At 40.8% G+C, this 26,437-nt stretch overlaps 1 protein-coding gene across 1 annotated transcript in view; it reads left to right on the plus strand.

The window, feature by feature from the left end:
- Positions 1 to 15,951, plus strand: part of LOC310815258 (contactin-associated protein-like 5) — a gene marked incomplete at both ends in the record, with an annotated part of 53,701 nt that extends 37,750 nt beyond the window's left edge. The window contains 16 exons of the mRNA XM_083684995.1: positions 64 to 207; positions 503 to 674; positions 2,535 to 2,641; positions 4,657 to 4,776; positions 5,308 to 5,508; positions 8,734 to 8,890; positions 9,198 to 9,325; positions 9,475 to 9,645; positions 10,080 to 10,298; positions 10,416 to 10,655; positions 13,454 to 13,666; positions 13,802 to 13,935; positions 14,418 to 14,505; positions 15,142 to 15,345; positions 15,520 to 15,582; positions 15,743 to 15,951. Of these exons, the coding sequence (XP_083541121.1) occupies positions 64 to 207; positions 503 to 674; positions 2,535 to 2,641; positions 4,657 to 4,776; positions 5,308 to 5,508; positions 8,734 to 8,890; positions 9,198 to 9,325; positions 9,475 to 9,645; positions 10,080 to 10,298; positions 10,416 to 10,655; positions 13,454 to 13,666; positions 13,802 to 13,935; positions 14,418 to 14,505; positions 15,142 to 15,345; positions 15,520 to 15,582; positions 15,743 to 15,951 (2,570 nt within the window). The remainder of the gene's footprint in view (positions 1 to 63; positions 208 to 502; positions 675 to 2,534; positions 2,642 to 4,656; positions 4,777 to 5,307; positions 5,509 to 8,733; positions 8,891 to 9,197; positions 9,326 to 9,474; positions 9,646 to 10,079; positions 10,299 to 10,415; positions 10,656 to 13,453; positions 13,667 to 13,801; positions 13,936 to 14,417; positions 14,506 to 15,141; positions 15,346 to 15,519; positions 15,583 to 15,742) is intronic.
- Positions 15,952 to 26,437: the final 10,486 nt, after the last annotated feature.

Below are 26,437 nucleotides of genomic sequence, written 5' to 3' on the forward strand. Positions count from 1 at the left end.
ACATTTGAACAGTGATAATGTCAGTTTAGCTGTCGTACAGTAGGTGTGTGTTTTTCTTACCAGGTCCCAGTGTGAATGATGGGCTTTGGCACTCTGTCGGTCTCACCTACAGAGATCTGACCATTTCCTTGGCCATAGACAATCAGCCAGTCTCAGCAATGGCAGTACAAAGTCATGTGGATCTAGGCAACAGCATATTCTTTGGAGGTACGAGGTTGAAACATAAGAATGGTTATTTGTCATTCAAGGAATTTTAAAGTGTTTTTTTAATGTAATATTAGTCATTGGCAGATGTTCGTTGAGGTGTGACTGTGGAGCAGGTGAAATTCAGAGTTCAAGTTCTCAAATGAGTTCTTCATCCAAATGTATAAAATGACAATGCACCTAGCTATCGATTAACAGCTAACTCTGTATTGTGGATCTAGTGCATGTGGATATGATACTGCCATGCATCGGGAGGTGTACAATGTCTTGTATCTTGTTTGCTTTGGCTTTTCGTTAGGTTGCCCGTACACAGGAAACGGTCATGGATGTAGTAACCCCACTCTGGCTTTCCAGGGGTGTATCCGTCAGATTGTCATAAACACCCAACCCATCAATATGTTCCAAGTGCAGCAAGGGCTTCTGGGTAATTACAGCAAGCTTCAATTCGATGTCTGTGGGATCCGTGACAGGTACGGTCACAACATTTTATTGGCATCATTCAATGTATTTCTATTGTTGTCCTTTAATCTACAATGTGGTGAGTGGGTGGATGCATGTCTCTGTGTGACAAAATACCAAATCCATTCAGATAGATGGAGATGCATTTCCTCCATCATTGTTGAATGCCCCTGTATATCTGCTTTCCCCTCAGTGGAGCCAAGGGGGCTTAGCAGGAAACAGACTGTGACTTCTAGCCGTCAACCTAATCACAGCTGCATGCACTAGCACAGCCACAACACATTCTTCACATAGCCAAGGAATGGGACAGAATTATTCAGAGTTTGTTTATCTATGACAGTGCAGGCATGCAGAAGTCCAACCCAAAAAAAGAAGAGGAAAACCTCTATTGTTCGTCCATCTATTTCTGGTCAAAATGTTCAATGTTTGTACAAGGCCTATGATTATTGACAATGTGTGTGCATACCAGGGGAGGTTGGTGGAGGTAGAAATCATAGGATGGGCTCATGCACGAGGAATGGTGTCAAGCACACGTTAATAACACATAAACACACGATGAGCTCGTCCTGCGATTTCTACCTCCACCAGCTTCCCCTGGTGCGTACATGCATGCCTGCCTTAACGGTTGTTATAGAATGTGAAGTTCCTGAACAAGCTAGTTTAAACTAGCTACCTACTATAACCTCTTTGATCATGCTCAGATTTCTCCATCAGCAAATGTTTTGCCTTAAATCATTCATGACCAGCTGCCATCCCATAGACATCAGACTATCTTTCCCCTTGCTTGTTCCTGGCAACCTCACAGTGATCAATAGCAGCTTGGGCTTGAATGCCACAGCACTTGCCAATAGGGCCCTACCCCTTTCCCCTCTGTTAGAGTGCCAGTGATACCCCTAAGTGTGTGTGTGTGTGTGCGTGCATATGTGCATGTGTGCATATGTGTCTTTGTTCATCTTCCATGGATTCATCCTCCGTCCCCTGATGTTGGTCTATGGGCAAATCGCACTGGTTGGCTGTGTGTTGAGAGTGAAGCTCCACAGTCTGTACTGCAGTTAAGATCACTGCATGGACCTGAACATACCGAGACAGCCACACACACAGTCATAGCATTCTGCACCCAATCACTATAGAAAGCCTATGGAGTTACATAGAGTGTAAGCCCGGCACAGATGTGTAGGCAGAAACGATAGCACAACGCCACCATAATGCCACCATCTGCACGCTTCCACAAAGTACAAATTATACTACTAATAATAATAGTACAACACAACAACAACAACAACCAAACACTATGTTAGCAATGCAACTGTATAGTACTTACTTGACTTAAGCATTAACTTCAAGTAAGTTGTCAGGGGAAGGCATTAGCAAGTACTTTTTCTACTATAATTGCAACTACGTACTGTCGTACTTCGACTTATGTGGCGGTTAGGAAGTATTTAACCTTGTTGAGACCAGGCTTTCCAAGTTTGGTCCTTGCTCTCATTGCAGAGAGTTGTTGCCTATGCTAGCTTACAACATTCTAGCCGGCTCGAAGTCAAGGGTTATACACCCTTCCCTCTGTGATTTTCCACAACTACAGCCACAAACGCTGACTGAAAACTGGTCATTTGGGGCTGTAGTTTTTGAATATCACTGATTAAAAATAAAATGGATGACCCTTTATCCTTATCTTTTTTTACTACATAATTTAGAACAGCGCTGAAGTAATGTTGCTGAATGCAATGTTAAAAAGTGGTGAAGTGCCCCTTTAAGTGAGGTATCTAAATGCTTACCTCTCTATTGTAGGCTTAATAACATTAGGATATGTTGTGACTGTATTACAGTACTGTACTGTCCTGGTAACTTTGTGGATGTGTCTCTCTCCGTAGATGTCTACCTAATTTGTGCGAGCACGTTGGTCGGTGTTCTCAATCCTGGGACACTTTCCACTGCAACTGTTCAGGGACTGGATACACTGGAGCCACCTGCCACAACTGTGAGTCACTCTGATATCTCCAAATCAAGCCCCCCCTCGTGCCATAGATATTCAATTACCAAACTCCCTTTGATATTCACACTACGGTCTCAGAAGTCCATGAAGTACATGGTGCTTGAGTGCTGAGTTATAATAAATCAACCAGTAAAACCTGTTGTCGCTCTCTGCCTCACACCATTTCAATTTACACACTCCACATGTGCCTAGATGATTTAATGAGGCTAGTATTCTTGGCATTATTACTGTGCATTCATTCCTACATACAGGATGTGTTAAGGTGTGATTTGGAACGTTCTTCAAGATTCAAAGTGTTTATTATCATATGCACAGTAGAAAACATGTTCCCCTGTACAATGAAATTCTTGCTTTGCAACCAATGTAAAATGTACAATACAAAAAAATATACAATATATACTAAACAAAATGTACAAGATAACAACATTTAAGGCAGCATGTGATAATAAAAAAGCAACAATAATAATAATAAAAAACAGTGCAAATGTAAGCAGTGCAATTATGCATGTGCAAACTGAAAAATGTACAGTCGGGTTCAGTTATATGAGGTAGTACAGTTATATGAGGTAGTCCATGATTATAATCTCTTGTGATAGTTAGATCAAGCCCTATCTGAGACATACAGTACCAGTCAGAAGTTTGGACAGACCTTCTCATTCAATGGTTTTTCTTTATTTTTATTATTTTCTACATTGTAGATTAATATTGAAAACATCAAAACTATGAAGGAACACACATGGAATTATGTAGTAAACAAAAAAAGTGTTAAACCAGAATATGTTTTATATTTTAGATTCTTCAAAGTAGCCACCTTTTGCTTTGATGAAAGCTTTGCACACTCTTGGCATTCTCTCAATCAGCTTCATGAGGTAGTCACCTGGAATGGTTTTCCAACAGTCTTGAAGAAGTTCCCAGAGGTGCTGAGCACTTGTTGGCTGCTTTGCCTTCACTCTGCGGTCCAACTCATCCCAAACCACCTCAATTGGGTTTAGGTCGGGTGATTGTGGAGGCCAGGTCATCTGACGCAGCGCTCCATCACTCTCCTTCTTGGTCAAATAGCCCTTACATAGCCTGGAGGTGTGTTTGGGGTCATTGTGCTGTTGAAAAACAAATGATGGTCCCACTAAGCACAAACCAGATGGGATGGCATGTCGCTGCAGAATGCTGTGGTAGCCATGCTGGTTCGGTGTCTAATCTGAGGTGCTGTTAATTTGCGGTTTCTGAGGCTGGTAACTCTAATGAACTTATCCTCTGCAGCAGAGGTAACTCTTGGTCTTCCTTTCCTGGGGTGGTCCTCATGAGCGCCAGTTTCAACATAGCGTTTGATGGTTTTTGCGACTGCACTTGAGGATACATTCAAAGTTCTTGAAATTTTAAGATTGACTGACCTTCATGTCTTAAAGTAATGATGGCCTGTCGTTTCTCTTTACTTAGTTGAGTGGTTCTTGCCATAATATGGATTAGAACAGTAGTCGAATAGGGCTATTCACTGTATAGAACTGTGTACCAACCCTACCTCTGCACAACACAACTGATGGTCTCAAACACAATAAGAAGGCAAGAAATTCCACAAATTAACTCTTGACAAGGTACACCTGTTAATTGAAAACCATTCCAGATGACAACTAATGAATCTGATTGAGAGAATGCCAGAAGTGTGCAAAGCTATCATCAAAGCAAAAGGTGGCTACTTTGAAGAATCTAAAATATAAAACATATTCTGGTTTGTTTAACACTTTTTTGTTTACTACATAATTCCATATGTGTTCTTTCATAGTTTTGATGTCTTCAGTATTAATCTACAATGTAGAAAAAAAAAGAAAAAAAAAACATTGAATGAGAAGGTGTGTCCAAACCTTTGACTGGCACTGTATAAACTCAAGTGTCGCCATCTGTTCTTGAGGATGTCCTCTTGGTCTCATGGATGCTTGGGTCTTCCCAGGTTCAAACCCCACTTGTCACAAAGGCAGGGATAACAGAACTGATCTTGTTTCCAACAGCTATTTATGAACCATCGTGTGAGGCACACAGACAGATGGGAGGTGCATCCGGCTATTTCTCCATTGATCCAGACAGGAGTGGTCCTCTGAAGTCAACACTAGTATACTGCAACATGACTGGTGAGATCCTGGGAAGCTATTAAGTACTATTTTGTTCATCCTCAGCCTCAAAATGTGTCACTATACAATGCGTGACTAGCTCATATAACTACAGTGCCCTCCATAAGTATTGGAAAGATTTTTACAAATAGATTTTTACTAAAAATGTTACTAAAAACCACAGTATTTAAATTAGGAGCTGTTGATAAGGAGACCACCAACCATCATTCATCTTATTGCATCTAAACTGATGACATCACAGTTTTGACATCTCAAGACATTCCACAGAGATCACAGCCATTTGTTTTCCGGGGGATGGTAAACTTAAGAAGATTGGAGCAGAATTGAAACTGTCCCACTTCAGCCACATACCATAAGTCTATGTTTTCCCAGTCACAATTCTTGACGGTAAACAAAGAAAAAATAATCGATTTTTACAGCACTTTTTTGTCTGTGTCAGGCTAATATGATTATCTGGACAATCCACTACAGTACATGTGCTGTTACATTGATTATCCCATGTACAGTATGCCTTCATTGTCTACTGTATAGAGGACAAGGTGTGGACTGTGGTTGATCACAACAACACTGGGTCAGTGAGTGTGTACGGATCCACACTGGAGAAACCATACGTCATGAGATTCAACTACACTGCTTCCCCTGAGCAGCTTCGCACCCTAGTGGGCAGATCAGAGCACTGTCATCAGGAAGTAGTCTACCACTGCAGGAGGTCTCGTCTGTTCAATACCAGCGGTGAGTCTTGGAAGCCTGGCCAATGTATTCTTTTTTTTTTCTATCAATGTCTTCATACAGTACACAGAGGCCTCAAGTCTTGGACATAGGGCATGAGTCCCACACATTAAGATTTAATCTCACGCTAATACCACCACTCATACCCCAGCTCGAAGAATTTCACCTGATACATTTTGGAAATTATACATTTTGGCCAAAATGGTCAGGCGATCATTCAGATGATTCAGTCAGGTTTCCTGTTGTTAAATGCAACTTAGTTTGTTAATCACTGATATGCAAATTCAGCTTTGAATAAAGCTTTTAATAAGCTTATATAAACTTCTATTTCTATATTTAGCCATTGTTTTTTTTTAATTCAGGGTTGTTTGTGTAATTAAAGTATTGCTGTAGGGTGTATATACAGTACCAAACTCCCTGCTCCCTCTCTTTGATTTGAACTCCTACTGCCAACAAAGCATCTGTGAGTCCTCCTCCTAGCTTGCTTGGGGAATACACTTTTTCAAGAATATGCCAAATATATAATATTGATGGGTAGGAGTTGAGAAACTGATATAGCAAGACCGGGCATTTCACTATTTAAAGGCTAACTACAGTACAGTAATTCTTCGGCTTCAAGGATGTACATAAATTATCATACAAGTAAGCACTGCTTTATTTACTCTAAAATCACTGTCAGGAATTAATATCATCAATGCAGATTTCTGGATACTGACATTTACAGAGTGGAAAAACAGTAACCTAAATGCAATCAACCCTGGACAACATTGCATAAAATAACATGCCATACCTTTCTTAATGTATTTATTATATATATATATATATATACAGTGCCTATAGACAGTCATCATACACCTTTGAAATAGTTACTATATTTGTCGTACAGCCTGAAATCAAAACCCATTAAAAAAAAAAAAAAATTAGCCATAGCACATCAAATTAATGGAAAAAAAAGGCAACAGTTGTGAACATTTATAAAAAATTAAAAACAAGAATAACAGGGTTGGAAAAGTCATCAGTCCCCTGATTTAATACTTTGTAGAGCCACCTTTTGCTGCAATTACAGCCATCAATCTGTTTGGATATGTCTCTACTAGCTTTGCACACCTAGATTGGAAAATATTTGCCCATTCTTCCTTGCAGAATTGTTCGAATTCAGTCAAATTCCGTGGTGAGCGGCAATGGACTGCTCTCTTCAAGTCCATCCACAGATTTAAGTCAGGGCTCTGATTTGGCCACTCAAGGACATTCACCTTTCTATCCTTAAGCCACTGCGTTGTTCTTTTGGCGGTATGTTTAGGATCGTTGTCGAGTTGGAAGGTGAATGACCTGCCCATCTTCAGCTGTCTAGCAGAGGGACGCAGGTTGTCCTCAAGAATTTGGGTGTACTTGGCAGCATCCATTTTCCCTTCAATCCTGACCAATTGCCCAGTCCCCGCTGAAGAGAAACATCCCCACAATATAATGTTGCCACCACCATGCTTCACAGTAGGTATGGTGTGTTTTGGGTGGTGTGCTGTGTTTGGTTTTCGCCAAACATAGCACTTGGAGTTCAGTCCAAAAAGTTCAATCTTAGTCTCATCTGACCATAAAACCTTTTTCCACATGGCAACAGAATCTTCCATGTGTGTTTTTGCATAGCACAAACGAGACTGAGTGTGGCACTTTTTCAGAAAAGGCTTCTTTCTTGCTACCCTGCCATACAGGCCAGCTTTGTGTAAAGCTTGTGAGATTGTTGTCACATGCACAGACAGACCAGTCCCAGCCATAAAGACTTGTAAGTCCTTCAAAGTTGCCTTTGGCCTCTTGGTAGCTTCTCTGATCAATGTCCTCCTGGCTCGGTCATCCAGTTTGGACGGACGGCCTGATCTAGGCAAGGTGTTGGTGCCTTCCACTTCTTCATGATGCTCTGAACAGTACTCAGAGGGATAGCTAAAGCCTTCGAAATCTTTTTGTAGCCTTCACCTAACTTGTGCCTTCCTACAACTTTATCCCGGAGGCCTTTTGAAAGTACTTTTCCAACCATGGTGAATTCTTTACAGACCCATACACCCAAGAAACAGCTGGTTTTATTCTGAAGTAATCCAAACCACTACAATTGATGTCAGGTGGGGGACAATTAACCTGGTGTTTGATCTGGAAGTTGATTGGTTGCACCTGAGCAAGTTTATAATTGTATACTCTAAGGGGCTGATCACTTAACCAAACCAGGTATTTCACTAATTAATTTTTAATAATTGTCCAGAATTTTTAAATGTTTTATTTTCACTTTGATGATGAGGGTTATAATGTGTACATACAGCTCAAAAAAGTTAGATTTGATTGATTTTAATTTCCAGGGTGTAATATGACAAAAGGTAAAGATTTCACAGGGTATGATGACTTTCTATAGGCACTGTGTATATATATATATATATATATATATATACTCACGGAACACTTTATTAGGAACACTACACTATACTAATACTGCTCTCAAAACAGCCTCAATTCTTCGTGGCATTGATTCCACAAAATGTTGGAAATATTCCTTTGAGATTCTGGTCCATGATGACATGATTGCATCACGCAATTCCTACAGATTTTTCAGGTGCACTTTCTCCAGTTCTACCACATCCCAAAGGTGTTCTATTGGATTCAGATCCGGTGACTGGGAAGGCCACTGAAGAACACTGAACTCACTGTCATGTTCATGAAACCAGTTTAAGACGACTTTTGTTTTGTGACATGGTGCATTATCATGCTGGAAGTAGCCATTAGAAGATGGGTAAATGGTGGCCATGAAGGGATGCACATGGTCAGCAACAATACTCAAAAAGGTTGTGGCATTAGAGCGATAATTGATTGGTATTAACGGGCCCAAAGTGTGCCAAGAAAACATTCCCCACATCATTACACCACCTCCACCATGAGAAGGTGTGCAGGTAAAGTGTTCGGTGAGTGTATGTGCTTTGATGTCCAAGCAACCTACAGCATGCTTTGACGTCCAATTAACAGAAGACATTGGCAAACAAAGGCGAACATTTTCCACTTCTACAAGCACCATCTTGTTTTCCACATCAAATTACACCCTAACATCTAATCACTCCCACATCTAATCACAGGTCATAGGACCATATTATTCACAGCTGGGGTGTGATTAGATGGAGAAAATGATGCCAAAGAGAGCAGTTCATAGACAAATTGTTGATGGCAAATGGCATGGGAATGTGACTGTATTGGGTCCAGATGGGACCCCACTGTCCTGGTGGATGGACGAAGGTGGAGTGCAGCGGACCTACTGGGCAGGAGTCCTCCCTGGGGTCCAGCAGTGCTCCTGCAGCCTGGAGGAAAACTGCCTGGACATGAACTACTTCTGTAACTGTGACGCTGACACAAATTCATGGTTAGAGATGGTTCATTGTGGTCAATACTGCATTCATGTTTACATTTAAGTCATTTAGCAGACACTTTTATTTGTGACTTACAATAAGTACATTTGTCTAAGTTGAATCAACTATATAAGAGTCATCGTAAGTAAAACCTTCTATAAGAACAAGTGCCATCAGCAGTCACAGTGCACTCTTTTTTTTTTTAATTCGTAGCTCTGTCTGACAGTTGATACTGTTCTGTAAATTAATTAATTTTTCAGTGAGCAAAACAGTGTAAATGAAGTTAATGTATGTCTGAATTCATCCAGACTTTTTTAACAGGGTAAAAGACACTGGATTCCTTTCCTACAAAGATCACCTACCAATGACTGAGATTGTAATTGGGGACACAAACAGAACTGGCTCAGGGGCTGTATACAGCGTCGGACCACTACACTGTTATGGGGACAGTGAGTATCATACTATATGTCCCAAAAGTCAATGTTCATGCAAGCATAGCCTATTGATAATTCAGAGACCCTTCCCTAAATTACATTTTATTCTATGGTTCCCTTTATCTATGTATAACACTGCAACACCACTTTATCTGTATTACCAGGATTCCTGTGGAATGCAGCCTCTTTCTCTCAGGGGTCATCCTGCCTCCTCTTCCCTACCTTCCAGGCAGAGCTCAGTGCTGACATTTCCCTCTTCTTCAAGACTGCGGCCTCCTCCGGGGTCATTCTGGAGAACCTGGGAAGCAGGGACTTCATCAGGCTCGAGCTCACCAGTGAGTCTGGTCCCTACACAGGCTCTGAGTCCATGCAAACACAGTCTCCAAATTATTACTGTCAGTTCGGGGGGAATGTTTCTGCAGACCAAAGCAGTTAATGCCTAGCCTTAACCCGTCAAAGTTAATGCCTAGCCTTAACCAGTCGAGGTTAATGCCTAACCTTAACCAGTCAAAGTTAATGCCTAATACTGCCTAACCACCACGCAAGTCGTAATTCATGTAACTCTTACGCAACGTATCTTTAGTTTTTGACGTATCTTATGTCAAATCAGGTGGTCAAGCGCTGGTATAGCCAGATAATACAATCCCCCAGAACATATTTCCTTGGTCTGCAGAAATGATCCTCCAGAACACATTCTGTTGGAGACTATGTTGGTCCATGTTATGAAGATGTGCTATATCCACAGTTACTGTCTATCTCTCCCCTCCAGCTCCCTCTGTGTTGACGTTCACCTTTGATGTTGGGAACGGCCCTGTGGTCTTAAAGGTGAAGTCCCCTGTCCCCCTAAATGATAAACAGTGGCACCATGTGAGGGCAGAACGCAACGTAAAGGAGGCCTCCATGCAGGTGGATCAGCTGCCCCTGCATTCTCTGGACGGCCCCTCCGAAGGGCACTTTCGCCTGCAGCTCAACAGCCAACTCTTCATAGGTTGCTCTAACAAGAATACACATCCAAAATGTCATGGAAATATCTCCCATTGTAAATCGGTCAATGAAGTAGAGACCGATCATTTGTCGACAATAGCTTCATGATTTATTATTCCAGGAGCTACAGCATCCAGGCAGAGCAGTTTCCTGGGCTGCATCCGGGCCTTGACCTTGAATGGAGTGACCCTGGACCTGGAGGAGCGGGCCAAGGTGACCCCAGGGGTGAGACCTGGCTGCCCGGGTCACTGTAGCAGTCACCACAGTCTCTGCCACAACAGGGGGAGGTGCATGGAGAAGAACAGTGGCTATGTGTGTGACTGCACACACTCTGCCTATGGTGGACCGCACTGCAAGAAAGGCAAGTCACTCAAAGACAAACATAAATCTATTCCATTGGGTCAAAACATTTCTTGAACTGACTGTATTTTTGTGGTTATTAATACTGGTATCCCGTTACTTTACAGTCCCATTATTACCAGATATTTACTGGATTCAACTTTAGTTTATCCAATAAACAGCATAGCTACTACTTTTCAAAAAAGTGTTTGCGGTGCTAGTATCCAAGAAGGGGAAATCACACACTGGGAACACAATTATTTAGTACTGTCTCTTTGTTTTTTAAATAAATTAATATAATACCCCTTCCAACGGTGCTCTCCCTAACAAATCGGAAGGGAACCATTTGGAGTTACACCATAAGAAATATTACGAATGAAGAGAAACAGTATTAACAATAACAGGATAGTAACAGTAGACAGTATTAGGGGAATTTGGAGTTGATATATCTCAATAATGCTGTAATATTGAGTGCATTATGAACTCATAACTCCTGCCATGTTTAAAGAGCATATAGCAGCCAAAAGATATGAAAGTAAGATTTTTTTTTTATTTTCTTTTTAAATAATAATTTCAAAGGGCTTAGAAGTGCTCTTGATCAGTGATGAAAACGTGAGGAAAATATGAGACATACTCTCCTTTCACTGGCTCTGAGCTGTGAGTGATGAAGAGATGTCTGACCCATTTCCATCAGTCTGGGGTTCTATTATAATGGGCCAGGGCCATATTTTCTGCTGGACTGAATTTCTTTCAGATGTTCTGTGTTCATGCTGGCACACAACAATTCTCCTGCTATGGCACTGCTCATGATCTCTGGATTCACGGCCATCAAAACAGACCCTTCAGATATAGCAGACCTATTCACAGCTTTTTGAATAGGTACTTGGCATGGCTATGCTATACTTCATATCTTAGAGAATTTGTGTCTCTGTTGTGTGATTTGTGTTGAGAGCAACAATGGCAAAGTCTACACTTTCTGACTGATATACTACAGTGCCTATAGAAAGTCATCATACCCTGTGAAATCTTTACCTTTTGTCACATTACACCCTGGAAATTAAAATAAATCAAATCTAACTTTTTTGAGCTGTATGTACACATTGTCATCAAAGTGATTTTTTTAAATTCTGGACAATTATTAAAAATTAATTAGTGAAATACCTGGTTTGGTTAAGTGATCAGCCCCTTAGAGTATACCATTTACAAACTTGCTCAGGTGCAACCAATCAACTTCCAGATCAAACACCAGGCTAATTGCCCCACACCTGACATCGATTGTAGTGGTTTTGATTACTTCAGAATAAAACCAGCTGTTTCTTGAGGATTCCACTACTAGAAGTGTATGGTTCTGCAAAGAATTCACCATGGTTGGAAAAGTACTTTCAAAAGGCCTCTGGGATAAAGTTGTAGGAAGGCACAAGTTAGGTGAAGGCTACAAAAAGATTTTGAAGGCTTTAGCTATCCCTCTGAGTACCGTTCAGAGCATCATTAAGAAGTGGAAGGCGTATGGCACCACCAACACCTTGCCTACATCAGGCCGTCCGTCCAAACTGGATGACCGAGCCAGGAGGACATTGATCAGAGAAGCTACCAAGAGGCCGAAGGCAACTTTGAAGGACTTACAAGTCTTTATGGCTGGGACTGGTCTGTCTGTGCATGTGACAACAATCTCACAAGCTTTACACAAAGCTGGCCTGTATGGCAGGGTAGCAAGAAAGAAGCCTTTTCTGAAAAAGTGCCACACTCAGTCTCGTTTGTGCTTTGCAAAAACACACCTGGAAGATTCTGTTGCCATGTGGAAAAAGGTTTTATGGTCAGACGAGACTAAGATTGAACTTTTTGGACCAAACTCCAAGCGCTATGTTTGGCGAAAACCAAACACAGCACATCACCCAAAACACACCATACCTACTGTGAAGCATGGTGGTGGCAACATTATGTTGTGGGGATGTTTCTCTTCAGCGGGGACTGGGCAATTGGTCAGGATTGAAGGGAAAAGGGAAAATGGATGCTGCCAAGTACACCCAAATTCTTGAGGACAACCCTCTGCGTCCCTCTGCTAGACAGCTGAAGATGGGCAGGTCATTCACCTTCCAACACGACAACCATCCTAAACATACCGCCAAAAGAATAACGCAGTGGCTTAAGGATAGAAAGGTGAATGTCCTTGAGTGGCCAAGTCAGAGCCCTGACTTAAATCCGATAAAAAAATCTGTGGATGGAGTGCAGTCCATCGCCGCTCACCACGGAATTTGACTGAACTCAAACAATTCTGCAAGGAAGAATGGGCAAATATTCTCCAATCTAGGTGTGCAAAACTAGTGGAAACATATCCAAACAGATTGATGGCTGTAATTGCAGCAAAAGGTGGCTCTACAAAGTATTAAATCAGGGGACTGATGACTTTTCCAACCCTGTTATTCTTGTTGTATGGCTAAATTTGTACATAAAGCTGGAAAAAGTTTTTTTTTATGGGTTTTGATTTCAGGCTGTACGATAAATATAGTAACTATTTCAAAGGGGTATGACGACTTTCTATAGGCACTGTATATGTATGATATACGATGTATGCCTGAACTACAGTGAGTGTGGATGGGGTTGCGCTATTCTTTGTGTTAGACTCTTTCAGACATTTTCTCTTTTTTTTTATGGTGAATGATTCAGGAATCACCTATCGGCAGTCCTCGCAAATACTCTCTCAATCAGTGTATGAAATCTACTGTACAACACAGCACCAGAGTGTTCTCCATTGCTTACAGAACACTCTGCACACCACTATTTGATTTAATCATTCTCTTTTGTCTTGTGTTCCTGTTCCAGAAGTCTTTGTGTCTTTTGGAAGTGGTTCCTCGGTTACCTACAACTTTCAGGACCATTTATCAGTGATGCACAGCATAGGCAGCCAGTCCTCTGCCAACAGCAGGTCCAGGGAGAACATTGCCTTCAGTTTCCTGACAACCAACGCCCCTGCTATGTTACTTTATGTCAGCACCTACAACCAACAGTATATGGCTATCATCTTGGCTAACAACGGTAGCTATCTTTCTTTCTCTCTATTTCTTTCTTAACAATGGGAGTTATTATTTCCACTGAGAAAAACATTTAATGATCTTATTGTCTACTGTAAATTATGATTTAATGAGTCAGACTTTCATAACTTCTCTACAGGTAGTTTGCAGATCTGGTACAGGCTGAGCACAGAGAAGAGTCCAGAGGTGTTCACGCCCAGGCACCCCAATCTAGCTGATGGACAGATCCATCGGGTCCAAATACAGAAGGAAGGGAAAGAGTTGTATGTCCAGGTCAGTGATCCCTACCTAAATACTTGAGGGGTTTTTCTGCATAGGCACATTGCTTAACTCACTAACTGCCAAAGAATTGTGGAACACTCACCACCTAGAGTGCCAACTGTTTTATGTGGTATTTGCCTGTGGTATTTAGCTAGCTTGATTGGCTACAAAATGAAGCATCATAATTTATGCTTTTTTGGTGAATAAAGTTACCCTTGGCACAATAGAATGTTGACAATTTGGGTGTCTTTATTTACCCTCGGCACTAAATTACTTAACCATCATGATAGCATTTCAAGTGCATTTAGAAACACAAGCCCATCAGCAGTGCCTTTTCAGCAAGAAAATGATCAAATGTAATATAATTTGTTTTAATCTGAGGAGCAATTTATGATTCTACTGCTACTACCACATTAGTATTATATGTAATATGTACCACATTATGATTATTATTGAATTTGACGCTATCATTGCCTTTTTTTCTTCTAAAACAGGTTGACAAAGACATCAACCAAAAGTATAGCCTTGAATTTGACACTGACATGAACATGCTACGTTCTCTGACTCTGGGGCAAGTCACAGGTGCAGTAGGCTCTTTCATGGAATTATATCCCTTTACTTTAGAGCTTCTCCTGAGACAGGTTTAAATTGAAGATGACAAGCATCAATATGCAGTCGCTGCCAAACTTGTGCACACATGCATCAGTATGTACAGTAAGGGTTTCAATATGAAAAATGAAGTTCATATGCTGTGAAAGCAAACATGTCATGCTTACAATACACTGTAATATTATTCTGCATGTTTGGAATTATTATTATATACAAATGCTCTCCCTATTGATGACTGACATCTTCAAGATGACTCAAAACTCAACATTAAGCACTCATTGCATTGAGCATAAATTGTTAGACGTTTACTTATATCTAAATTGTAAATGACAATCTAGTATCATTATTCATGATTCATGATACATTTCTGTGAAAGTTCAATGCTTTTTTCTGAACTAGGCCATGCTTTCCAGTCTATATTGTGAGTGTTGAGAGTATGTTATATCCCTGGGCCCAGTGTGCACATAAGTTGCTTCAAATACACAATGAATATGATTTATAGAGATACTCCATGTAACCATATGTCTATGAATTTAGGGTTAGGGTTAGCACTAACCATATGTCTGTGACTATATTCATCTGTCAAACACACCTGCTTTACATCAGCAGGAGGTGCAGGATTGGATGAGGAGGTACTCAAGGCAGGATCCAGGGGTTTCATTGGCTGCGTGTCATCAGTCCAGTTCAATCATTTGGCACCGCTGAAGGCAGCATTTCAGAATCGTGGCGGCTCATTGGTCAGTGTACTTGGCAATCTGGTTGAGTCCAACTGTAGAGCCTTGGCTGACATCACAACCTCACACTCAATATCTGGTGAGTTCAACGCATGATGATACTATGTTGATGAAGCGAAAGATGGTGCCAGATTATGGAAACAATACATTCTTCTACAGCAACAGGGACATGATTGATTTCACGATGTGCATAGTGTCTACCACTACTTACCACCTCTCCTTGCTTTTGTTCCTTCCTGCTTGCCTCCAGTAGATCAGTCAGAGGGTGGCAATGGTGGCAAAGAGCGACTAAAGAGTGACTCGGCTGTAGTTGGAGGTGTGCCCAACAGATAAACCTCTATTATCTCTGTTTTTACGTTGTGCCATTATGTTGCAAACAGACCTGGGTTAACATAGTATTTGTTTTCTTTCAAATCCCAAGATCTCTATCCTGTGCCCCTCTATAGCCCTGTAATATAGCTCTCTGCTGTCCCCAGGTCTTATCGCTGCAGTAGTCCTCATCACCCTGTTTGCAGTGGCTGTGATGACTGGTTTCACGTATCGCCATTGCCGTACCCAGGAGAGGGCTTCCGTCACACAGAAGGAACCTCGTCACAGTCTAGAGCACAGCTACCCTGCAGACCTGGACCTAGACCTACATTTACACAGCTCTTCGAGAGGCAGCAGAAGGGAGTACTTCATCTAATGCCCTGCTGATGCCAGTCTTACACACCATAGTCTTCTTTGCCCAACTTCCCACAGCTCTATACACTGTTCTGCTTGTCTCCAGATGCAGTCAGCTGCCCTCAGCCTTCGGGGCAGAGCAACCTGGGTGGAGCAATCACTCATACCCCAGTACTAGTCTACTGGCCTTCTCCTGGCTCTCTGGAAACTGGGAATCCTCTCTCATTGGTGATTGTTTTCCTGTGGGCTGCACAGATGAACCAATGGGGTACGATTGTCACACAGTAAACTGTATTCCGTATCAATAGCACCTGTTTGTGGCTGTCTCTTGAATTTTGTAAATACTGTTGCTGCCTAACCACATTCCCAAGACACATGCCTTACACTGCAATTCACTGACTGAATGTAAGCCTTTGGTTAATTTAAGATGTACATTACAGGTACATTATCCAATGTGGTAATACACTGTGGAGAATCACTTGGAGTACTGTGATTATACCCAGATAACGGCGAACAGGACTCTAATACCAATGTGTCTCCTTTCCACAGAGTCCATCCTCCTCATGCTAATGTGATTTAGGTGTTAACATCCTCAGTGTACCAGCCACTGTGATGTACTTTGATTCAAATACAGCACTCTGTAACGTCCAGACTTTCAGAAGAGATGGCATCCAGAGTAATACAATTATTTATGTGTAAAGGAGTTCTTGTAACCTAGTTGAGGTGGTAAAGTTGTAACATGCTTACAGTACTTGTATTCACCGGTGGATTCTGAATGTGGTAACCACAGCTGATTGATGTCGAACCAGTGGTAGAGTCTGAGGGCACAAGGCAACTGTTCCTGCCCCTTGGGAAAAGAAATGGAGCTAGCTTAGTTCAGGCAGGACACTCTAAGTCAGTGCTAACTGTTTGTCAGGTGACCGATCATCTGTCTACACGTATGCATCCGACACAATCACATGTTACACGTTGATATTGCGGCCTATTTAAGTGGTCAGTCTACACACCTCTCTGTAGCCTACAATATTGTTGCTGGTGCTGTTCTCTTTCAGACAACTCGATTCAACCCCTCACGATGGCACACACACTCTTGTGTACCTTTCGCTGAAGACCCCTATTTAATCACGCCTGGTACAGGCCGGTGACACTTTCAAGTGATAGCCCTGCCTATCACCTGTCCCAATAAAGGGATGCTGCACTGTGCTATTTCATCCTTTCCACTCTTCACTCAGTGACTATCCGAAGCGTACTGTAGTTGTATTCTTGTAGCTACCTACAACTTAGCTTAATTGTTCCACTGAGAATCCTATGATTCTCCCGGGGTATGAGATTGTCTCTACTGGAATTCTGAGGTTCAGCTCGACATTCAAAAGAAGATTATCTAAGAATTTGGTAGGGCAAGTTTGACAATTTTCACCTTGTGAGCACCTGTTAAGGAGCTAGCAGGCTAACACGAGAAGGTATGCAGCTAGCCTGTGAGCTCGCAATTCTTTGGAATTGCTTGTACCCTTGCTAGCTCGATGATAATTCATCAGGTTATCTTTATAACTTGCTGGTCCCTTGTGACGGATACAGCTAGCACTTGGACGGTCGGCTAACTAAGTGACACATTGTCTTTGTCTCCGGACAGCTTTGATAAGCTTTGACAAGCTCACCTTGCGTAAGATATTAGTGCCCTATTCATAGGAGGGTTGGCTAGCTCATGTCAGTAGTCCAAGGTGGACAAGCAGTCCAAGTGTAACGATCCTAGATCCCTAGTATAAGCTTCCGCTAACCACTGGGACGGTTGGCTGGCTAGCACGTTCATCGTCATTACGACATGAGCACGCAGCTAATTTGACTAGCACCTACGCTTTGCACGAACGGAGCTACCATAAAATAGCAATGCTACCAATTGGCCTCAGACAATTGGTATGCTAGCTATCTTCCCCCATTAAGTGTAGCTTCATTGCTGTACTGCTTGGGTGTGTGGGCGAGTCCCTAGGGGACCTGTCTTTGGTTCTTAAGGTGCTCACTAGTGACCGCTTCAATCCTCTCAGATTGTCGATGTAAAGATGCAGTCGTGAGACCTCATGTTACTCGTCCTGGCCATGGACAAACGTGTGAGTGACTTGTGTGTGCCATCAGTCCACCCTACATGCACTCAGTTGCCCCTGGCGACATTAAGGTCAGAGTAACACAGAGTTTGTTCCTATCCCTTTCCAAGCATATGAACACCCTCTGTCTGCTATTGCACTTTGCGTGTTAGGGGGACAGCTCTGCATCGTTCAGGGTTTATGATCAGTTGTTAGCCTGCTCAGTGAAACCTGCCAGGGGTAGGGTGCTGTCTTTACAGCGCCTCTCCCTCTGGATTGTGGGGACCATTGTTGAAGCTTATAATTGTAATTCGATGTTGCTTAAAAATGTGGCGATGCAAATTTTTTCCGAGATGTTATATTCCATTTTGATAGACTTGAGCGAGAGGTAGAGACGTGAAGACGAAACGTGGAAGTGGTGGAGTATCAATTGAGTCACACAAAATGGAATATAACATTGCTGAAAAAGTTTGGATCGCAAAAATGTCTTATGTATTAAGACATGTATCTTATCTACAGATCTGCATGACTATACTGTACTAGGGGCTTTGCAGTTTCAAAAAGGACGTATTTGAGCACTTTTGGAGCCTTTGTCTGCGGTTTCCAGTTTGCCCCTATTTTTTCCATTGTAGACTGATACTTGCTGGTGCAAGTAAGTTTAATCAAGCGAAATTATTAAAAAAGTGTCTGTACCCTTCTACAAAATGCCATTTACATCAAATATATAGATTTGGTTAAAACAATCTGAACCCATCCTTTAAAGTTGTAATGCTATTTTGAGCAGTCAGGCAATACTTGGTCTCGGTTTTTAACGATTTTATGCAACAAAATGGGCAGCAGAACTGAACTGAGGTCAAACACATTACTTACATGATGAACATCAGACCCACAGTAATCTATAGAGTATTGTAATCATTGGATTACTGTATCTTAGTACAAGGTTTATAGGTGTAATTTTCTACTGTCAAAGTCATGAACAAATAGAGGTCTAGAGGTGTGTCATGCAAATGACATACTGTATATGAACATTAGTTGATTTCACTCATATTGTAAGTCTTCATGGTCATCATGTAATGATTTATACAAATCACCAAAGGGTGATAACAAATTAGAAAGGTCTCAGACTGTGTTAACATGTGGTGCAATGTTGTGGTAGTGATTGTGCTAGTAACTTTTGAAAGGAATTGCTTACCCTAAAAACATTAAAGGGATTTTGTGATTTGGGTGAATTATCCCTTTAAGGATAATCTATGGTATATAGTTCTCAAAGTATTGGACTGTAGAATTCGATAGAAGGAAACCAAAATGGTTAGCTTGTGCTTGGATTTGCAAAACCTCAATGGTCTCCTTACCGTTATGGACTATTAGCAAAACATCAGAACCCGACGACCAGTCTGTGTAGCAAACTCTTTTTTTTAATTTAACATAATCTGTACATCACTGGTTATCATTTTCCTTGAATATTTGTTCAACCGCATTACCACTATATCCTTGAAAAGTTGTACAACCTCACAGACTATTTAATACATAATTATATAAAAAAGCAAAAATGTTATTTATTTTGAATGTATTTATATTGGTAGAATTCTTCAGATATATTGTCAACAAATGTATATTTAATAAAGACATTTTTACAGCATTATGTGCATAAGGACAGTGTACTGTAATTTGTGATGTGACTCATGTAAAATTATTGTAGGGTTGTCTTATGGTAACGCTTGAGACACACCAACGAATAATGCTCTCATGCAGCCGTTAGTTTATTTTCATTTAGCCTTTCAGACAGTCCTGAGTTTTGGAGACTTGGGGGAAACGGGGTGGTTGAATGATGGAGGTGACTTAGGTATCATACATCACTGGAGGAGAAGCATTTCCACAGGCTCTAGTGATGGAGTGCACCATTTCTCCTCTCCTCTGCCTTCAGCAAGTTATTAATGATATTACCTGCTGAGGGCTGTACCTAAAATCAAAAGAGTGTATGCTGTTACTCACGCCCAGTCTACTGGTGCTTTCCTCCTCTCTCCTGTCCTGTGCCAAGGTGGCTATGACATACAGTACAATGGGTAAAGAGGGCTATTTCAACACTGTTGGCAACTCATAGTTGGTATGGGGGCGGCAGGTTAAAGAGGCCGGCCAGCAATCGGAAGGTTGCTGGTTCGATCCCCGCTCCAGGAGGGATCTGGATGTGAGCTGGTGACTGGAGGGTTGCTGGCATCATATCCAGGTCCCTACCACTGCCGTTGTGCCCCGAATTGCTCCAGGGGCGCTGACTTGGCTGACCCTGTGCCCAGAGCCCAGCGCTCTGTTCTCACGTGTGTGCACGTGTGTTGTCTCGGAGGGGGGGGTGTGCAGTGCGTGTGTGTTGTCTCGGGGGTGCAAAAAGACCCATTCCAATAATTGATGTGAATTGATTGCATGGCAAATAAACAGTCTTTCTTTCTTTCTGAAATACAAAAAATCTCATCCAATTACTGTCAAAAAAGGGCTTTGTGGTGATGTTTATGACCAGGTTTCACTTAGTTACCCTAATCCACCTGTGACTCAAACCACCATATTGGCCTTATCTTTAGGCAGAAAGTGTGCACATTTAAGCATCATTAGCAACTTGGAGAATGCAAAATAGGAGAACACATCTTGACATTTCAGGGTCATAGGTTGGCAGAATATTATTTAGATGCAGATGGTCTACATAGTTCATTCATGAAGTCAATCCTGTATCTAAATGTGTCATTGTCAACTGAAGTGTTCTTGTTGATAATGAGGATACTTAGAATTCATATTACACTAACTTCTTTCTTGGAGCAGCATTATACAGAATCCCAGTGCAATACACAATTTCAGTTACTGAATTAGCTTTAACATGCTATCTAATTAAACATTTCAAGGAAAAACACATGCAGACACCACTGAGTATCACTGACTTTTTTTAAAGGAGAGTGAACTCAAATTAAGCGAATAAGCACAAAAAAACATGCAGTGGTGGATAGAGATGCATATCTCCTGTTTAAGGGACAGGAACTTTGATGCTAGTGGGGGCCGAATAATGTATGTACTCACTACAATGGGGCCGCAATGCACACACACACACACACACACACACACACACACAGTTAACCCATTCATAGATACTACTTATCTCTCTTACCCAATTTTATTATACTAGTTACAATTAACATCACTTTCTTATTGTGTGTGAGTCGAGACCTTAAAATAATTTCATAGGATATTTCAAATTCCTCTCAAAAATACATCACAGTGAAATATATATATATACAAAAATATATATATTTTTGTAATTGCATACAAAAAAGAAAAGGATTAGAGAATTAGATATGATGCAAACAACACTATCAGATAGAACTTCAATTAATGATGATAGTTTAGCTGATCTATAAATACCCTCATATCTCACTGCCTTTCAATAACAGCTACTTCAACAAAGAGGTTATCGGTAAAAGTCCTTATAACACAGATAGTCAATTCATCATAGCAGTCCCACTACCACAGCTTGCCAGTCTAGTTTAATGGAGGCCTGCAACAGAATAGAGCATCCATTTTGCAGACAGCCCCGGTGTCACCCTGACCTTTCCCAGCCCACGCTGTCTCCGACTTGATTTACAAACTCATTAGTGGAGTTTAACCTTTCGCTAAAGTCTCCAATCTATACACATGCAGATGTAGTGTGTGAGGGCATGTGTGTAATTATGTTGACATTTCTCTGTTCACTTTCTCCCCACACTGGTGCAATTTGGCTTCCATAGAGATACAGTAATTAAATGGTCCTTAATGACCAGATACATGTTCCACAGTCACTTAAAGCTTATGCACAGGTAAAATCCCATGACAACTTCTCACAAAAGACAAATTCATGGGGTTGTGTTGGAACACCTACAATTATATCAGGAATTAAATAACAGCGCTCCGGTTTATTCCAAGAGCAAGCAGATGGCTAATATTTCAACTTCCTCATGAGTTATCAACATTTGTAACTGATAACATGTGACCTTAATGTCAAGTGTAACACTGTTAACCATTTATTAATGAGTTACTAACATTAATGAATAGGTTACAAACATTTGTAACTCAGCAAAATTAATGTATGCAGTATAACATCTAAAATAAGGCACTCCAAGTAAAGAAGCCTCACCTTTCATAAGCAATTATGAGCAGTGATGAATGTTCATAGGGGACATCAAGTAAAATGATCAAAGAACGCCTTCAATTGCACTTGACAAACAGTGTTAGTGAATGTAGCATCACGTTTTGTTTAAAAATGTATAGTTTGGGAATGAATCTTGCTTTTTAATGCTGGTAACCCGTTGTACTTAAGCAATAATACACTCAGTTTCTGCCATATATGATGAGGGCAGTCATGATGGTAATTGTAGGATAAAGGCATAGATAGATAGAGTACATTCATTAAGGTAATCAAATCCGGTGTACAAATGAGTAAATACAATTTCCCAACAGCAACAACAAATAATGTTGCATGATTTCACATCAGGGTTAGTTTTCAAAGCATTTATAAAGTATTAATAACTGTCTTCTGATTGCAGGCTGGTTTATAATTGAATAATAAACTGGCTTTAAGTAATGTATTAACTAATTATAAACAGTTTATAAATCCTTTACAAAGGGGACCTTAATGTAAAGTGTTACCCAAATAGGACATAAAGTTTGAGTCACAGTGCAGGCAGGGTAGAGTTGGGTAAGAGGGATGGACGGCCATCAAAATGACCAGCTGTTGCTTGGAGCCCATAGGGAGATGTGGACCTTCATATTCCCCTCCATGGAACTCTGGGGGGGGGGGGGGGCTGAGATGTCAGAGGGAAATCATAAGTAAACTAGTTAATTAAATGTGTCTGGTTTTAGTGTCATCGGCTACATTTGTGACCAACGATTCCATGATGTGTGTCTATTCTCTTTCGTTGCACTATTTCAGCTGTGCCCTTGAATCCTTTGTGTCATCTCTGCCCCTGAAATAGCTCAGTGAAGAACGGACTTGATAAGGAAGTACTTTGAGATGTCAGTGGGCTGAGCTGTTTGAACCTCTCATTCTTTTCCTTTGGGGGAGAGTAGTGCACCTAAGAATCAGTGATGTATCTGCACTACTTTTCCTTGGTTCTGGACAAAGACCCAACAAAATAACATAAAAGAAACAAAAACAAAACATATTAAATGTAATGTGTTACTACCCAAAACACTGGGAACACGTTTTTTCAGGGTAGGCTGGGGCCCCCTTGTGAGAGGATAATGGTATTCTGCTCTATTTGCCACAGCCTCCAAGCAGTAAATTGCTTGTCATGGTATATTTCAGCTTCCACCCACCCACATCATTGCAAGGAAAGGCAAGTGAATTGACATGGTTTTTCACAGTTTTTAGCATGAATGTAATGGGGGAATCCGACATTTGGACCAACTAAAGCTTACAGTACATACTGTGACAGTTATAGTCATGTTTACGGAATATTTCAAAATATCAAGGCAAATAAACAAATCATTGATTTGATTATTTTTTTAATCAAATACTTAAAATCTAAATCCCCCAATTTCATGTGCATTGATAGAACAAATTCATTTAAAATGTTTTGCTTTATGTGTCTTTGTAATCGTGTCGATTTTATTGTAATATGGCGAATCGCTTACAATGTTAGTGTGTTGATTACCAGTGCCAAAATAGATTATCATCCCTTCAGTCCCTACACAATTACACGCAGAAATCAAAAAGGCCATGGAAACGTTAACAAGATCAACACCAATAGATTAAATAATTCAACTCAATTCAATTCAATTCAAAGTGTTTATTATCATATGCACAGTAGAAAACATGTTTCCCTGTACAATGAAATTCTTGCTTTGCTGTCCGCAGAATGCCAAACAATGTAAAATGTACAATACTAAAAAATATACAATATATACTAAACAAAATGTACAAGATAACAAAATTTAACGCAGCATGTGATAATAAAAAGGCAACAATAATAATAATAAAACAGTGCAAATGTAAGCAGTGCAATTATGCATGTGCAAACTAAAAATTTAACAGTCGGGTTCAGTTATATGAGGTAGTAACACAATACTAAACAGGAGCATGAGCAGTGCCAACTGTAATAATGCTGTATGCTTCATAAGTTTGTCTCCCTGGTAGAGAAACACTGTGCTACAGATGTGCAGAAATAAAAAGGGAGGAAAGGAATGAAAACCTCAGTGGCTGCTTGCTTCATTTCAGCTAAAGACCAAGGCAGCCATCAATATTTTCTCAGCTGTGGATTTACCCTCAGGACCTCTGTTCTCTGGACGCTGGTCAGACAGGTCACATGACGGGGATTCTTCTTTGGGATTGTCAGAAGAACTGAGGCTACTAGGGCATTCCTCAAAACACTGGCACACTGGCACACTGGCACACTGGCACACTGGCCCTCAACTCCTCAATACCAACACTGGCCCCTCCACTCCTCAATACAAAAACTGCATATGATCTGACAGTTGTTGGAAGTTATTTGAAAATAAACTCTCCTGCAAGAAATCACAGCTCAAAGTTGATACTGTACCTAATGATTGAGACATGTTATTTTAAGGTGTGTTATTGTCTGATCTGTAGAATATCTAAAGGCAGTATTGAAAAAATAACCTGCTGGTGGTCTCCCTTTCTCTGTTTGATTCATTATTTCCTCATTATTACCTGTTTCAGAAAAATGCCTTGACATTTACCCCTCTGTTATCGCCCACCACCGTGGAGAATAGTGCAGCCCAATAGTGACCAGTATCACAGATCTGGTGGTATTAGCCTCTAACTTCCCACCTGTTTTCCTCACACATTAATTCACCAGTGTAACGAAGGCACAGAGAAGGCTGAATCGAAGAGAGTCTTAATTGGATCTGGAGGCAGGAAGTTCCATGTTTGAGGCTTTGATCCTGCAGACGGTAGTCACACTGACGAATATATCCATGTGTATGTAGACAGCTGGGAGCTTCAGAGAGCAATGTGGGTATTGACTCTACAACATGTTATCCCAACCTTTTCACCATATCACATTTTTACAAAAATGATGTGGCACAACGAAATTTTGATGGCAGACAAGCAGTTGGTGTCAATTATGCTACAGTACCATTGGCTTAATTCAGATAACATTTGAACAATTTAGCAAACCTGTGATTAATCTTGCCAAGTTGTTCATTTTGCTTAACTCATTTAGTGCCGTGGGTGAATAAAGTTGTCCAAATTGTCCACATTCTAGAGTGCCAAGGAAAGCCAATCAAAGTATTGTTGCTAGGTAAATGCCTCATAAAACACTTGGCACTCTAGGGGGTGAGTGTTCTGGAATTCTTTGGCAGTTAGTGAGTTAAGTATATATCACAGAAGCAAATATATCTTTGTAATTATTATTATTATTGGTATAGCCCATGGAATCTGCACAGCAGCTGGATCTTGCAAAACGTGTTTCCTTACTTGCACATTGCTTAGCAACTGCAGGCTTGACAAGCAACATCAGTTTAAGGTTCACTGAAAATAGTGATAATCAAAATATCATTATGTTTAGAGATCGCCTCCTTTGCAATCATTAAAGGTCTAGTGTGCAGATTTAAGCATTAAAATAGTGCTAAATGGCCATGATAAATTGGTAGCGATCAAGGAATGAGGTCACATAGAGCGCTTTCTAAAATCTGGTGTAAAGGTTTTGTTTTGTTTGTTTACAAGGATGTGCCAATGCTTGTTTATTAGAAAAGGTGTTATTTTGTATATGTTTTTTGTGTTCCAAAAGTGAATACATTTTTTAATTTCAATACAGTATGTAATTGATATTGTGATGACTGAAAGTATGTTGGAAATTGAGTGGAGTGGACTGGTCACCACTGAGGACATTGGCTTTAATTTGTGTGACTACTCTTCCATCTTAACCTTCTATTTCTATCTCAGATAGACTTCTGAATGACATTATACTGTATCCACAGTAAATGATAGGACTATGTCAAGCAAGATGTGAGTTGCTACATGTGCATATTATGTATGTACAACACACACTAGTCTTGTGTACTGTAATAACCCTCAGAATTTGGATTCCTGTGCTGTGACATGTCTATGAGATGAGATTCAGTTTGGTTCTCGGCAGGAAGAACTGACAGTTATTATTCACCCTTTAGTAATGTGACATGCTATCTGTCTTAACAGTTCATATAACTGACCAGGACTCGTTCCCACCATACTGCATGTCCCACATATCCTGTGTGTGCTCTCCATATCCCTTAACCAGCTTTTACTCTGTCCCAGGACTCATGTTAGGCACAGCCACCCAGCAGCTGTGGCCTATTTGCATTAAAAGGGAGGGGTCTGCTTAACTATTGGCTGCACAAGTTAAAATGTTTACCAAGGGAATTAGCAGATCAGGTCACAGGCAGCAGATGTGGTCCACGCCCATTCAGGGATAAAAAGAT

This window comes from Argentina silus (assembly GCF_951799395.1).
Source record: "Argentina silus genome assembly, chromosome: 14".
NCBI lineage: Eukaryota > Metazoa > Chordata > Actinopteri > Argentiniformes > Argentinidae > Argentina > Argentina silus.